General features: G+C 39.2%; 1 protein-coding gene across 18 annotated transcripts in view; it reads left to right on the forward strand.

The window, feature by feature from the left end:
* gpat2 (glycerol-3-phosphate acyltransferase 2, mitochondrial) overlaps positions 1-16,755 on the forward strand; it is a 117,561-nt gene extending 100,806 nt beyond the window's left edge. For all 18 annotated transcript variants that reach the window (XM_044196052.1, XM_044196055.1, XM_044196054.1 and 15 more), the window contains 7 exons: positions 1,876-2,060; positions 6,803-6,880; positions 8,350-8,472; positions 12,662-12,782; positions 13,218-13,286; positions 13,660-13,715; positions 16,109-16,755. In XM_044196052.1, coding sequence (XP_044051987.1) covers positions 1,876-2,060; positions 6,803-6,880; positions 8,350-8,472; positions 12,662-12,782; positions 13,218-13,286; positions 13,660-13,715; positions 16,109-16,225 — 749 coding nt within the window. In that variant the 3' untranslated portion in view covers positions 16,226-16,755. The remainder of the gene's footprint in view (positions 1-1,875; positions 2,061-6,802; positions 6,881-8,349; positions 8,473-12,661; positions 12,783-13,217; positions 13,287-13,659; positions 13,716-16,108) is intronic.
* The last annotated feature ends 329 nt before the right edge of the window (positions 16,756-17,084 follow it).

Genomic DNA, 17,084 nt, shown 5'->3' on the forward strand with positions numbered 1-17,084 from the left:
GTTACAGTCTGCTTTTGACGACCTCTTTTATAAATTTAAATCTTCTTCTAAACTGCAAAAAGACAAAATGCATGCATTTCACAGGAGCACAAACCTTTGATGTTTCTAGTATAATCCATGCTGTCAATTGAAAACTAATCGATACAGTACTGCAGTATAAATATTTAGGAATTTGTTTAAATAGCAGATTGAACATTATAACCTTCACAAAAGCAGGATTTATTGTAGGACTGTTGTATTTGACTGCATTTGTTTAAGCTAGGTGTACCTACTGAAGTGGCAACTGTTTTAGCTAGTTGTACCAAATGAACTGGCAACAATTAGGGAAAAAAAAGGCTTAACTAACTAAAATCAAGCCTCCTACTGGACAGTTAATATTTACCCTGCTGAAGTGTCCCTGAGCAAGACACAGCCACAGACAGATTCACTTCCCTGCACTTTCATTGTTATTAAGAGAATTCATGGAAGGAAGACATCAAAATCACCCATGTACCTATGGTACCACATGTGGTCCAGAGCTCCATGCTAACTTTAGCTTACATTATGTTGAGTTGTCACTGCAATAATTATATGCAATCAAATTCAGCAACTCTAGCATGTAGCATCCTAATAGCTACATACTGTTAATGTTAATTAATTGTAAGATGTGCCGCAGTGTCAGATTTTTGTGGAATCTGGTATAATTTAATCCAACATGAAGGCACATGGTAGCATAAAAACCCTACATGCAAATACAGTCCTGCAAACTATGGTTTAAATTTTGTTATTGTTTATATTTTGTTTGATTTTACAATAATAGGAGCACATTAATGCAGTTCTTCTCAGTAGCCACTTTGAAAGTCCTGGATACTGGTTCATTCTACCAGCATATGGAATAACAGTCCAGTATCCCTGGGTATTTCTGCACCTCACAATTTACGTCCAATGCCAATGTTCAATGCCAATGCAGGAAGGAGGTGCCCTAGGCAGAAAGTTGGGATGTGGAGGTCGGGGTGGTTGATGGACATGTAACGAGTCAGACTTTCATGCAAAAGACCAGAGTTAGCCTTCCATCACAGACCTGCAATTAACGGTTGCGTTTTTATTAACCCTAACCATGACCTTAAGTGTTTTTGTTGCTCAAATTTAACTATACCCTAACCATAGTTTATTATATTTAATATTTCCCAGACCTTAACCACACTGTAGCTGTCAAGCACAGATATTGCAGAAAGTGAGAATTTTAAAAACATTGAACAGAATTTTTTGCAGAATCGCCCAATATTATTATATTATATTGTTATATTGGAAGTACAGGAAGCTACTTTGCCTGCATGATTCATTATTCCTGCATGACTTGTTTTGGTTGTATAGGAAGTGAAGCTGGTGGGCAGTGGGCTGTGTACTGCTGAAAGCCTCTATGTAGTAGATTAATACAAGGCTGCTAACCGTAAGTGGTAAAAATAGATTTAAAGCAGCTATATTTTGTTGTGTAATATTGTAGCAAATCTGTGGACCATATGAAAAACTTCCAGGTTTGATTTTGTGACAAAATGGGACAAAGGGACATGAACTATCTGGATGTCAAGACTTTCCCACCAGCACATGAAAGCAGGATAATAGGGATAAAAAGTATAAATAAAGAGATAACACTTGTGTAAATTGCGGAAATCCTAGATCCTACTTATCAGCAAAATCTCATCAACTGATCCATTAGCCAAAGACTGTGTCCTATGTCCAACATGATACAGGCCAAAACCTGCTTACTTTGGATGATGCCAAACAACAGATTTCTCACCCGTGTGTATGTGCATGAAGAACTAGAGCAAATGATCAAATGTTTATCAGAATCAGAATCTGTAATATAATATAAAATGTGTGTGTTTTTGTTCTTAGCATGTGCGGTGTCAGCCATGCTGTGCGAGGTGGCCAGCAGTGGCGTGAGCAGCAGGGTGAGGAGTGACGGCGTGGACGGAGACGAGGTCAAAGGCGACATGGAGTTTGATGTGGTGCTCTGCCAGTCCGAGCTGACCGAGAGAGCCTTGCAGCTCTGCCATCTCCTGCCTCCGGGCTTCATGCCAGTGAGTTTGAATTCATATCACACACACACACACACCCAGTGTGTCTCATTCAATGGATGTTTAATGGAGCTGAACAGCCATTCATCCTGCTCTGCTGCCTCTATCTCTGACAGAGAGGCTTCAAATTGTGTGTGCGTGTGTGCTGTGTATCTGTGTGTGTTTGTGTGTGGCTGTTTATGTACGTGCTCCATCAGACTGACTTTAAGGTCTCCAAATGTGAGCCAGAAATACTGTTCCTTTCTCTGTTTGCCCACCTTTCATTTCGGCAGCTGCTCTTTCTTGTCTCTTCTGCTTGCAGCTATGTTTCTCACCCCATTCCTCACAGAAAAATGGCTCCTGCTCTCATCCTCCTGCCGAGCATTTTTCATTCTTGTCCTCTGATCTCTGCTACATCTCTACTACACACCTTATACTCTCTGTCAGCTGTCCTCTTTGAAATGTGATGGGCTGAAGCTGCCTCTAACCTTGCTTCACCGTTGAGCTTATCCTTCTTCTCTGTCTTTCTTGCTCTCTCTCTATCAATTCAGTTCAGTATGCTTTATTGGCATGAATGTCAGGTGAACAACATTGCCAAAGCGTCAAGGATAATACATAAGTAAAAAAAAAATAAATAAAAAGAACAAGAAAATGGCAGAAAACAGTAAACGCATGTTTTCCGTGTATATGTGTGTGTGTTCCTTGTTCTTATATCCCAGTGGGGACTTTAACCTGAATGCACACTAACCCTTGGGGATTCGTGTCACTGTGGGGACAAAGCTTGAGTTCCCCACAGGTGGAGACTGCTTTTTGAGGATTAAGACTTGGGGTCATGTTCAGGTTACAATTAGGTGAATAGGACAGTTCACCCCAAAAATCAAAAATCCATATTTTTCCTCTTACCTGTAGTGCTATTTATCCATGTAGATTGTTTTGGTGTGAGTTGCCGAGTTTTGGAGATATCAGCCATAGAGATGTCTGCATTTTTTGAATATAATTGGACTCTATGGCACTCGGCTTGTGGTGCTCAAAGCGCCCAAAAAATACATTTGAAAACTCAACAGCAATGTCTCTTTCCAGAAATCCGGTTACTCCACAGATCTTTTTGTGAGCAGTTTCATGTTGGAACTATTGGTAGAAAGAAAATAGTCCCTACATGCAACTGCTCACAACAAATCTGTTTTTATTAATGGTTTAGAGACAGATTGCAATTAAGTTTGTTTTGAGTTTTGGTTTGATTTGTACAATGTTCCAGATAGGCATCGTTTGTTAATTTAATAATTTGGTTTACTCTGATTAGTGTTGGTCTGAGGTTGAACAGTATTGGGTGTTATTTGGTCAGTAAGTCTCAGGACCAGCTGATAGAAGGGACTCTTTTGGGGGTTTAGTTCTTGGGTTTGTAGTTCCTGAAATCAGTGTGTGATGGGGCTCAATGTGAGATGTAACCAAAATTTAAGTGTTCTTTTTTTAATGTTAATGATGGTAATGGCCTCATTCTGCCCTGCATGCATTGGTTGTTTTTCAATAATGTTGGATGTTTAATATGGACCTACAGAATTCTGCATGCAGGGCCTCTATGGGATGCTTGTCCCATCTAGTGAAGTCCTGATGACTGAGTGGACCCCAAACTTCACTACCATAAAGGACGATTGGTTCAATTACACTGTCAGATATTTAGTATAATTTCTAACTGCTATGTCTATTTTGTAAAATTTTCTTATAATTGCATACAATGCTCTGCATGCTACCTGAGGCACTGATTTTGAGCCCCAGGTAATCATAATATAGGGTGTGATCTAGATGGGTGTTTCCTAATTTGAATTGATATTTGCTTTCCTGAGATCTGGGCTTCTTTTGGAGGATCATTATTTTGGATTTGTTTAGTTAGTTTACAGTTCTGACAGTACTGCTCCAGGAGGTCCAGGTGCTGCTGTAGTCCTTGTTTTTTCAGGTGACCGCATCACCAGGTCATTAGCATAGAGCAGGTATTTAACTTTCTTATTGTTAAGGGTTAGGCCAGGGGTTCCAGATTGCTCCAACAGTACTACTAGGTGATTAATGTAGATGTTAAATAGAGTTGGAGACGAGCTGATGCCCTGAAAGACGCCTCTCTTGAGTGAAGAGATCTGTTGTTTTGTTGCCAATTTTTACTCCACTTTTATTACTGACATACATTGACTTAATTATGTCATAAAGTTTACCCCATACATCGATTTTGGAGAATTTTAAAAAATAATTGCCAAATATAATTAAAAGCCTAAAATCAACTAAACATGCCAAAAAATTTACCCTTGTTTTTTTTTGGTCTACATGATGATTGAGTGTGTAGAGTGTAAACGTAGTCAGTAGTGCGGTGATTTGGTAAAAAGCCAAATTGCCCTTTACTCAGGACATTGTGTCCGAAAGGAAGCAGTAAACTCACTTGATGTGTCCAAGGCATGCACACACTATTTTTTCCCCTGATAATGCTACATTGTGAATAAAAAATCTGTGTTGAAATCATAGCAATAAACAAATGAAACCTCACTTTTAGAAGTTTTACCCGGAACGTTTTGGCAGTGCACCAGTTGTTGTGTATCAGCTGTAGCATGCTAGTCAACTTAGCCCAGTTAGTGAAGCTGATGCAGTATTGCTGCTCAACTGTATGGGAGCATTACGGTTTCCCGGCTAGGTACAGTGAACACGGACACAGATTAGTGTCAAACTGTATGCCGACATTGTTCAACTGAAGTCTGCCACACTTCAAACATGTCATTTACGATGGCATCACCCAAATAGCGTAACGAGAGAAAAACAGACTAGAAGGCGAGTCCTTCTCCCCACAGCGTTCAGGCAGCCTCTCACTTCAGATTCGGGCCGTGCCAAAGTAATAAATAATGCTATAGGAGTGATCTCTGCAGATATGAGACCACACTCTGTCTACGAGAATACAGGATTTAAGCATATGGTCAAAATGCTTGAGCTCTGCTACAATGTGCCTTCACGTGTGCATGTTAATCAGTTCATTGTGCAGCTCTTTATAAACGAGCACAAGTTCAGGAATTATCACCGTATCACCGTTACACACCTAACATGAATATAACCATATAATATCAAACATGAGTTTAACACTACAATTTGTCAAAAAACACAAATTGCTGCCTGGTGACCTGCTTTACTGGCTGATTTATGATAAATATAGTTTATTTTTGTAACAGCCATGTTTAGTTGGTTTGGTTAAAACTGTACAGAGAAGGGAATTTGATAATTAGATCAGTGATTTCAGGCGATTACATTATTAAATCTAACTTAACCATCAGGAGTCCATTTATATTGATTATTTATTTTATGTAATTTATAGGGCTCAGGTTCTGATGTTAGCCTGTGCTGGGTTGGTTTTATATATACAATTATCTGGCAGTGATCTGATAGTGAATGCAGTGATGAGGGAGGGGTCCATGTCAGAGATGGCTTAGTTGACTACACTAGTCCCAAGAACTGAAGTATATGTGAACCTCTGTAAAGAGTCTCCTTTCATCCTGCCATTAAGCATATACAGACCTAAGGAGCGACAGAGATGCACTAGCTCTTTCCCCATTTTGTTCACAACGTGGTTTTGATTGTGTCTGTGGCTAGTGGTGGGGGTGGGGTGTAGAGAGGACTGTCCAAAGATGTGGCTGTTGCCAGCAGGATCCACTATGTCAGGCTGACATCCTGTTCTGGCATTTCAATCTCCCACCAACAGGACCATTACCCTGGGCCTGGTAATGTCGGATTTCTCTATGGAGATTTTCAAAAAAAGTTTTCATCGTAATAGGACTTCTCTCTTACTGTCTCTTTCTCTCTATCTCTCACTTCACTTCCAAGGGCTTTATTGGCATGAAAGTTCCATGTTTTCATGTTTCATGTTGACAAAGCAATCATAATATAAGTTGTCCAAATATTTGGACAGCACACGGTAATATGAATATGAACACAACATTAAGATTGATATATTAATTATATATATATACAGTATATCCAATGTATGTATTTGTGTGTGTGTGTGTATCTCTAGGTCACTCATTGTCCCTCAGGTTGTGGCATGTTGATACATTTTGGACACCCTGTCACCCTGTCTCCTTCTCCTTTAATTTTCTGAGATTACAGAGTTGAACTAGTTAATGTAAATGTTCCTTATTTTATTGAATGTTGTACATTGTAGGAGGACGTGCACCTCTGTCTCAACCTCACCTGTCGAACAGTGATCACATATTCTATTTTCTTTTGGGGGGTTTTGTGTCGTCCTTTTTCGATTGCCAGTTTGTGGTCGCTGAGCCTGTACTTGATCAGGATCTGTCTCTGCTTTCTGTCTCTGACAGTAGACAGATATTCTGCCAATTCATAATCTCTTTTTCGGGCCAGATAAGATTCTGATCTACTTTGGCTTTTAGTTTCTTTGCTCCAATGATCCAAACAGGTTTGTTTATATTGTGTTATAATTTGATTTACTCTGATTGGTGTTTGGAAAGCAGTGTTGTTGTGAAACTGGTCAGTGTGTGTCTGGGGAGGCAGTTAATCACCAGCTGACCTAGGGGACTCTATTCTGGGCTCAGCCTTTGGGTTTGGAGGGCTTTGGAATGGAGGGGTGTCTAGGGGACTGAATTTAAGGTGATTACAAAATTTGAGCGCTCTCTTTTAAATGTTAATTGTCAGTGGGTATCTTCCTAATTCTGCTCTACATGCATCTTTTGGTGTTTTTCTGTGAACGTGTAAAAACCCCTCTCTGTCTCTCTCTTTCTTTCCAGCCCTGTCAGTCATCCCAGAGTTTTGCTCTGGATGCAATTGACAGTCTGGTACGCTGTGGCATCCTGATCATGGAAGAAGTAAGATGAATTTACAAATTTCTCTAAGTTTTTTCTCTAAAACGCTACATAATTTAATGCCGCACTGTTTTGAAAAACATATTGCCTCAAGTTCATTTCATTATTCAAAAATCTAAAGGATTTGGTCGGCGTTTTATCTCCAGATACCTTAATAACTCTTCATACAGTACCTTTTTATTTGTACTTCTCATATGTATTTCCATTATTTATTTACTGTAGATTATTTTTAAAATGAATAGATTAATCATTTAGTTTAAAAAGATTCCCAGAACCCAGGATGATAGACAGACTGACGGACAGATGGATGGATACTTCATTCATCTCCCTTTAGGAAATTCAGGTTGAGGACTTCAAATAGTTTGTTTGACCAACTGTCTAAAACCCAGATATTCAATTTATTATTGTATAAAACAGGTAAAATACTCTCACATTTTGTGAGAGTATGCCTATTTAATTCTATATAACTCTGGGATTCCCTTTTGTCAAACATTTTCCCTGATAAAGTTCAGTGACCAAAAGCTTGGCTTTACCATTAAATACTTGGATTAGAATATTTTACTTATTTATTTAAAGAGGCTGTACTTGATATTTTTTACAATAACAATGTATCAAATGACAATGTGAAAAGGCTCTAAAAACCCACTGTACACTACTACTATACCTACTCAGCACCAAACAGCAAACAGACACAGTTAGTGACTACCTGGTGAACATAGTGGAGCATTTAGCAGCTAAAGAGCCACATATTTCCTTCAGGCGTTGGTAGAGACCAAAAACAGAGCTAAAAGAGAGTGAATATTGGACTAACTTTCATCAGGTGGACAGAATCACTACACCAAACGAATGATAATGTTGCTCCGTAACTGCTGGGTGTAAATAAGCAACTGTTTGCAAACGTTCACCATACCAACTTAAAATGTGTTGATATGTCAATGTTGCGTTCACAACTTGTTTCCACCCTGTTAAATATTTAGTAGAATAACAGAAACAAAATAACGAGAACAGAGTCAATTAATAAAACAGAAAACTGACCATAAACTGACAATAATTCAAGCTCAGTGAAAGCAATCACAGGCAGGCAAATAATGATTATTAAGAATGATCTTGAAGGTACAGAGAGATAATAATTGTGCAGAAGCTTATTGTCTCCATATTGAATTTGGTATTTACAGTCTGTTGTGTAAAATTAGATGTCAGTCTTATTTTGTAATGAAACTCATTATACAGTACCTTAAACACAAAATGTGCACATATGATTCAGACACTCAGTTTAAGACTAAAGAGTTCAAGTATGTGTCGTTGTTCGCTCTATATCATGGTATTTGTCGGTATTGGATTGTATGGTTTGTTGGTATTGGATTTCTCCAGAATCGCATACCCCACCTTTTAAGTCAGTCACACATGGCCCCACATGACAAAGAGTTATAGTCCGACATGCTGCTGTCTGTTCTACCCTCCATCCTATGTAGAGTCCCAGGGACGTTCCCATCTGTGATTTCTGGAAGAAGGAGGGCGCTCTGACCTGGACCACCACTGACGACCCTTATCACAGCGACTCTGACTGTGAGGAGCAGGACCTGCGTTCCTATAAGGTACAGACGAGCACCGCTGGGCCCCTCTGGCTCCTTCACATGCTTTAGAGAAGCACTAGAGGTTATATGACAGGGAAAATGTTCCATGCTGGTCCGACCTACAAAAGATGGCACCCAAGGTGACTGCCTACATGGCATATACAAAGATACCAGAAACACCACATGAAAAAGAACTTTGAAGTAACTAAATCTCCATTACAAATGCACCTATGCAGTTGAGACACGTAACTTGAATGCCAATTAGCAGTATGTGTCAGCTTGAAAAGAAGCCCAACTGTCAAGACTGTTATATGTAAACAGCCAGTGCTAAAAGTGCATTGGTCACAAACACAACAAGTGACTTTGAGGCCTCAAGAGTCATGAGAGTACATAGTAAAACTTAAACTGCATCAAGAAAGAGAAACAATCAAAGAACACTGACATGGACAGACATCAACCAATGAAGCACTTTTTCTCATTTTCAGCATGTCAAAATGCAATAAAAAGAATATCATGTTCAGGTACACTGAGGAGTTTTAAACAAACAGTAATGTTGACACTCAGTGTTTCTTACCAAAACATTGTGTGTCCATTGAGTGCAGTTCTTGCATCAAACATTTTCAAAGCCCTGAATGTATTGAAACCTCAGCTGTTTACAGTCTGTGTTAATATTGGTTTGAGATCTTAATGGAGCCTGCAATAGATCAGACAACCACAGAAGTCATTTTATAGTCACGTGTTCCATAACCTTGACGTGAGTGTCCTGAGCTTTACTTACAAATACAAGGAGCAGTAGTCCATACACTAAATATTGCAAGCTCTCAAAAAATCATTAATGGAATGTTTCGGCCTTCATATTTGTCCTCAGGCAAACATCCATATGAACAGAAGACAGGCTATATATACACAGACGAAACTGACAGCTTCACCTAGAGTTAGAAGATCACATGACATGGACAAACACCCATCATCCCAAAACTATATCCCATGTACATAAAAACATGCAATTGTCCTACAGTAGGCTGTAGGCCTGTAGGCACATGATCACATTCCACCATTTGAATCAAACCAATTGGAGATGTGAAAGGTAATTCAGAGATCTGCACACAAGCTAGCTTATTGTATTGACAATTTTGTGTTTTTATGTACACAGTAGTTTCAGTTTGGGATGATGGGTGTTTTTTTGTATCATGTGATCTCCTAATTGTAGGAGGAGCTGTCATTTTTGTCTGTATATATAGCCTGCTGATGAAGACCATGAAGGTTGAAACGCTGCATCACTAAAAATGTTTTGGGAGCTTTGAATATTCAGTGTGTGGACTACCTCTCTTTTTGTTTTGTGTGCTGCTTTTGTACTTCACCCTTACTCAACTGGGTTGGATGCACACACTTCTTCTTCCTTGCTTACTTGGGATACTAAGGAACACTGTAACTAGCTACAGTAAACTATACAGAATACATCCAAATAAGTTCTGCCTACCTGTGCCGCAAGCAAGTTCACTTACTAGTCCAGTAAAACCACTGCAACCTCCACACTGGTATAAAATCCTCTCTCTGACTTTTCCACTGAGGAAGAGCCTCACCATGTTTATACAACTTTACTCTTTTCAACTCTAATCTGTTAACTTTCTCCATCCACTGCACTCACTCTTCTTCTCCTGACGCCTCTGCTCTGCTGCCCTCAGCTCAGGTGCTGAACGGGGACAGCAAACACCTCCATACCAAACAATGAAAAATATTCCCTTACCGCCTCCTCTACTACATGTTTTTCCAAAGGCAGTTACATGTTTTATTTGTTTTTGTGTACATTAAGTTATTTAATGATCTTGCTCCTCAGCAATGCAAGCTCGGGAACAATATATTCCCTCACGTAGCAAGGATGTATATGGTTGTATACATACACTCAAATTTGAATTTATGACCTGCAGCTTAAAAATAGACATAACTGTTTTTGAACAGTAAGTGCTCTCTATTGGACAAATTATGTAATGGTGTTTCTTTACTACATCAAACATTTCTTTGACATTTCTGTACGTTCATTTCTTGTTACTTATCCTCCAACATACACACTGATACACATCCATCTGATGAGCTGATATCGGTTGATATATAAGTGTTTATATCTTCACTTGCTACCATATTCGTTCGGAGCCACTTTGTGTGATATATTATTTTTTTTATCTGCATATTTGGCTTGCCTAAATATTATGCAGCGAGTGCATTTCATCCACTTGCTCATTCAGTCTATTAGTATTTTTTTGCTAAGCAGCCTCTCTGGCCTTATTCATAGCTGCTGATTTGCCCTTTCGTGTTTATAATGTGTTCTGACTGCTATCTCTTTTCTATCCGCCATGTTGACTTTAAAGTTCTACTGTGTATTGAAGCTTCTAAGTGCTGCACAGTCACATAATGATTGTTTAAACACAGACTGAAATAGCCGCGTTGACTAAATGGCGACTGCTCATTGAAAAATTGGATGAGCTCCATTCAAAATGTCACGCTGAATGAAACATCACTTTATGAAATCTTCATTTGTGTTTTTAAGCACATTTTGTGAAATAGTTTGCAAGGAGCACAAAACGGGGGCCGCTGAGCAATGACAAAATGATCTGACAAGTTTGCTACACTAGGGTGAGTTCATATGTGTAGATAGCAGAAAAAAGCCATAATACTGTATCTGCTGCCACCTGTTCAGTATGCTGCACTGGTATGAGCATCCATCCCTTGAGAGACTTAACATTTCATAATGGTTTTTTATATCTCTGTAACAATCAACAAATACAAGGAAATTTTACAAGACCAGCTGCACTCTACAATCCAAACTCTGCTCCCATATATTTCCATATTACATGATTATAATGGCCTCATACACACTATTAAACCATTTATAAAGTGCTTTAATGAAACCCCAGTTTTATGGCTTCCCTCATTTACCAGATGTAACCATTAACTCTCTTTATGTTAAATATTACATGAATGCAGAGCAGAAGTAGATTTCCAGCTTCTGAATCCCTCAAACAGAGGAAGGGTTTCTTTATGAAGGTGTTAGGTATACACTATATGTGTACTTCCAGTAAGGGAAGTCTTTATTTTACAGCATATAATGATATTTAGACAATAGTGTGCTTTCAGCTTTTGTCAGCAGTTTGGGAAAGGCCCTTTCCTGTTTCAACATGACAGTGACAATTATTTTCTGAGTTTGGTTTGGAAGAACTTGACTGGCGGGCCCAGAGCCTTGACATCAACCCCATCCATCACCTTTGGGATAAGTTCAAACCCCGAATCTGAGCCAGCCTTATTACCCAACATCAGTGCCCAACCTCGCAATGCTCTTGTGGCTGAATTGGGGAAAATCCCTGCAGCCAGGTTCCAAAATCTTGTGGAAACGCTTCCTAGAGGAGTGGAGCCTGTTAAAGCAGCAGATTAATGCCCCGGGTTTGAAATGAGATGTTCAACATTCACATATGGGTGTAATGTCCACATACTTTTGGCAATAATGTTCACACATTTCAGGACTGGTTCAAGGTGCAAGGTTCAATTTATTCATCCATAAAATTCCATCTTTATCAACCAACACTGATTACAAGACGTCGGAAATAAATACCCATGAAATAAATCCATCCATAAAAACAACATAAAACTATATTCTACAAGAAAAACTGTTAGAGAGAGAGAGAGAACCATTCAAACACCAGCATAAAAAACGAGGATTAAAATTAGAGTTTATGTCCTCCTTACACATTTCTGGTTGTACTGCTGTATCCCCTGTGGGATAAAAGAGGACATTGAAGGAAATAAAAAAAGAAAATTCTCTGAAGGTCTTCTGAAGACACAAGGTGAATCTAGTCCTTATTGGGACTTGCTAGGTGTTTCAGTTATTTTGTCCATCCCTTCTACCTACAATATATCACCAGTGTCTTCACATGCCACTCGAGAAGACAAACCCCCTCGCCAATACTGTACATGGTGGATGTACATTATTAGTATATTCGTAGTAGTATATATTAGTTGATTTGAACCTGGGACACCCACATGAAAGTATGCAACCTTTCATCCTGCAGATGTATTACTTTCTGGGGCCGACAGACCAACTGACAGTTACTTCTCTCTCACTATGTACTCATTGTAGCGGAAAATGCTCTTTCATTCCTGCTCCCCACATTTTGCCATTTCTGACCACTCCTCTTTCGGCCTCTGTCTACTTTTCTAGATAAGCCAGCCAAGTCAGTGTCCCGAGATGCTCTTCTTCCTCTGCAGTATGCTAGCTGGTCATCTGAGGGCGCTGTGCTGGACGACCACCGGACTGGACCATCTACACACACCTCTGCCAGGTATGTGTACCGTATGTTTAAGGGACAGTGTTCAGGTGTTGGGAGTCACACATATAATTGATTAATATTTGTTTTTGTGGTAACTTGGTGAGGCTTTATTTCTTTTACTTAAAGCTTGCTTTGAAACAATTAACATTTTTATTTGATACAGATAAAAAAAAAAAAGTATTGCACCACATTGCTCTTCTTCAAAGCAAAGAATCAGAATAGTTTATACATTCATGCCACATTAAGTCAAAATGAATGCTGATGGTGTTCTTCATGTCTCTGATATTTGTTTAACCCTAAGCCATTTGCAGTGGCCACCAGTCATAAATATACAGTATGATAGCATGTCACTGAACCATGAAAACGCCATATAGTATCTTAGCATACTGTCCTCACTTTGCTTTGAGTGGAATAATTGGCTCAATTTTCATGTCTTTCCTGCTGCAGAAGCAGAGTTTGCGGCTCAGATACACTCCCATCTGTGTGACACAGCAAATAAAAAGAAACAGCACTACGGTAAGCTCAACCTGACATCCCCCTCCCAAAAACACACACACACTTGCACACAAAGATCTTCCATTTCTTTGTGTCGTAACTTCAAAAGCTTGTCACCTCTCCTTTTCCCACTGATTCAGCTTGTGTTATAAGAAGCCAGCAGAGACCATAGAAGAAACACAGAGCAGCTTCCCCACTCACATCATCTTCTTCTTAAAAAAACATATAAGACAATCAGAAACTACCCAAATGCCACCCTTCAATAATACACAGTATAAAATTTCCATCAATCCCACTTGTAATGGCTTTGTTCTGTTATACCGACCTGGTTTTTCTATATTGGATATCTGTCTGTTCTTTTGATTCAAGTGTGCCTTTGTGCTGTATCTCACAGAGAGCTGCTCAGAGGAGGCTGCACACACTACAGTTAGAACACTAATAGACCTGGGGGTGAGTGACAGCCTGTGTGTGTGTGTGTGTGTGTTTCTAAATCTGTCTGTCTGCGGAGAATTAGAGCTCGACTCAGGACTGAAAGTTTAGGTGCAGTCCAACTCCCAAAAAGTTTAGTTTTAACATTAATCCGCTCCCAGGTGAGCCTCAAACCCAAATCCCCAAATCACAAATAATCAGTCAATTGCTGGCAGTACTTTTCAACAATATTCTTGAGCCTCGCGCTTAGCGTGAGCAGGAATCCAGCCTGATTTTGATGCAACGAGAGAAACTGAGCCTGACTCGAGCCAGCCATATGCAATCATGTTCGAGGCAGAAATGTCAGTCTTTAAAGAGAATTCACTGGGCCAAGGACACAATTAACTTTAAAATTAGAAACTGAAAAAGTGTAGTACAGGCAACACTTTGTCTTAGTCTCTTAAACATGCTGATTTACATTTCACATTTTGGTCTTTAAAAAGAAAATTACTGGTGTCCTATGGACCTATAATCTTATCATTGTTGTCTATATCCACTTTACATTTACCACCATTATTTTAGCACACATTTAATGGCTGTACAGGATCACAGAGACACCTCTAAATGAAACATAGCTGGGTTCAGTGGTGTACTTAAGTACAATGTTGACATACATGTACTTTACTCTAATACTTCAATTTTCTGCTAGTTTATACTGAAAGTCTACACAGCCCGCATAGCGAGAGCAGCAGCAGCAGCTTCAGTGCTCCGTCACTGAACAGGATGCGTTCAGGCACATTATTAAGTGTAGGTCACCCATGTCTTGGCAGCGCTTCAGAGCCCAACACACAATCACTGTAGTTATGAGCATAAAACAGAAGAAAATAGACTTGAACCGTAAAAATACGCTTTGTGTCACGTTAACACGCGTATGCCGCAATTGAAATGCGAGCCACTGAGTGGCCTGTGGAGACAGCTGTATTGATTTAAATAGAAGCTTATCTGTCCAATGTGATGCGCATAAGACAGACAACTGAAAAATATACTTCAACTAAACTACATAAGAGGCAAATATTGGACTTTTTACTTTTCTACATTTATGTGATAGTACAAGTTACATTTACACACCAAATATATGATCAGCTTGTAAAATATGATTTGTTGCTATATTTTAAACCATCCAGCAGATATGAGAGATATAACACGCTAAGTTAGCTTTTACAGTGTAGGTGCATTTTTTACCTTTTCGTCAGAGCCAGGCTAGCTGTTTCCCCCAGTTTCCAGTCTTTATGCTAAGCTAAGCTAATGGCCTATTCGCTGTAGCTTTATATTTACCGCACAGACATGGTGGCATAGATCTTCTCATTTCACACTCGGCAAGTGTATAAGTGACCTGACATGAAAACACTCCACTCAGGCACAATGAACTGAGGATTAAACAGAAACTTTGATGGGACCAGATAAAGGCTTCATGTTTATTGTGATGGATCATCAATCTGCAGCAATTTTCCAGTCTGTGGAAGTTGTTTTTCATAGTGCAAGAAGGAAGGCAGCAAATGGTTCATCTTGCAGATAGGAATATGAGCATCCATTATCTCCATCTGCACTGACTCTGCAAACAACAGCAAGGACTAATAAAAAGGAGAAGGGCAACCTTGCCGATTAGCACCAACTTAAAATCTAAGAACTGAAGAGAAACTCTGAAAAATTGAGAAAACAGCAGCTCACTCATAACTTGGATGCAGTCTTTTTATCCATAACTTTATAAATGTTATGTTTTGGCACAAATTTCATGCTCTCACAATTTACCACTCAGCCTTTCAACTCAATAAAGTAGACAGTGTCTTCGCCTATCAGTCTCCTCTATCAGTCTGTGGGTTGGGAATCACTGCCTTTTTAAAAATAGAGCATTGTTGACCTATATATCTGCAAAGATCTCATGAGGCAATTATTCACTTTCTTATCAAGGTTATCAGTCAGAAATGGTCTTTATCAAACTTGTCTTTAGGATTTGACATCAAATTCCACTTCCTAATGTCAAGACGCCTTGACTTTTAAGATCTACAGGTCAAATCAAATGGGAAATGTGCTTCTAGTGTTTATGCAACTTTAGAACAAAAGCAGGACAGTTTTAAGTTCAGCTCAGCTCGCCTCATTATTAAAGACCTTGCTGAGTGAAAAAGATGGTTCAGTTATTTATGTAACATCAGCTTTGTTCTTCTTTTTCATTTTTGAAGTGTTTTTGTTTTGAAAGGTTTTGTTTTTATCTCTGTTATTACTTCAGTGTTTTGTTTTTGTTTTTTGGGCCTTGCACACAAAATCAAACCACTAAAGATAAGAAAAGCTCCGTACTCACAATGTTCAAATGAAGGTTACTGAATAAAAAGCATTGTGTTCGCAGTGTCCTGACAGTGCTGTGTTTATGTTCACTTCAGGTCCTTTCAGAGGAGCGTCAGAAAGGAGGCGTCTTCCTGGGCATCAGTCCTTTGTTCCAGTTGTCAGAAAACAGGCAGAAACTGCACCGCTTCATCTCACAGTACCTCTACAATTAATGTGTTTAACTGAGCAGTCGGACTCAAGGCCTTGATACGGATTTATTTTGTTGAGTCTGACCTCATCCTCTGTTAGTGTCAGAGAAGCTCGTGTTCAAGATGCATGCTGAGCCGGGACGCTCGTGCCTTTAGGTTAATTGTATTTTGATTTTTTCAGTGATGAGACATTGATTTTAAGTTTATCTTTAGTAATAGCATTAGCATAAAGCCACAGGAGACGAGGGTTATGAAGTCCCTGTAATCAGTTGTGAGGACTCGGTGCAGCTTGTGTTTCGACCATGTTTATGTTGTAATGTAGGCCGTAGATGTTTTTGTTTGTAACGTGAACATTAAGCTTAGTTCTGCTTTTTTTTTTTCTCTAGTTTTTCACAAGTTGATCTGTTAAAGTTCATCAGTGTTCATACTGACAATAAACACATTTGCTTATTTCATCATTAATTTGAGGCATATCAGTTGAATAGGTTCCTTGTACACAGAGAAAAATGGTTTACAAAAACATACTGTGCTCATTCTTATAGATATAATTTCTTCCAAACAACTCATCACTAACTTGCTCTCCGCCTGAATGTAGATTTTTCTGTGCTGACTCAGCCCTCAGGACAGATAGACCTGTCTGCTCGACGTCTTGACGCCAAGATGCAGAGATAAATCGATGCCTCGCTGTGAACGGGACGTAGAGCTTTTTCTGGCAGGCATTAATATTTTGGAGTTTACAACCGTCTGTTTGAACAGTCAAGAGTCAGCGTGTCAGTTTTTTCCCAGTTTAACTCGACCACAAATCAAAGCTGCATTTGATCATCACTGTGAAACTCTACTGCCACCCAGTGTTGAACCAAGCGTACTGTTAATGCCTCAGTAC

The sequence above is a fragment of the Siniperca chuatsi genome, linkage group LG5 (assembly GCF_020085105.1).
Source record: "Siniperca chuatsi isolate FFG_IHB_CAS linkage group LG5, ASM2008510v1, whole genome shotgun sequence".
NCBI lineage: Eukaryota > Metazoa > Chordata > Actinopteri > Centrarchiformes > Sinipercidae > Siniperca > Siniperca chuatsi.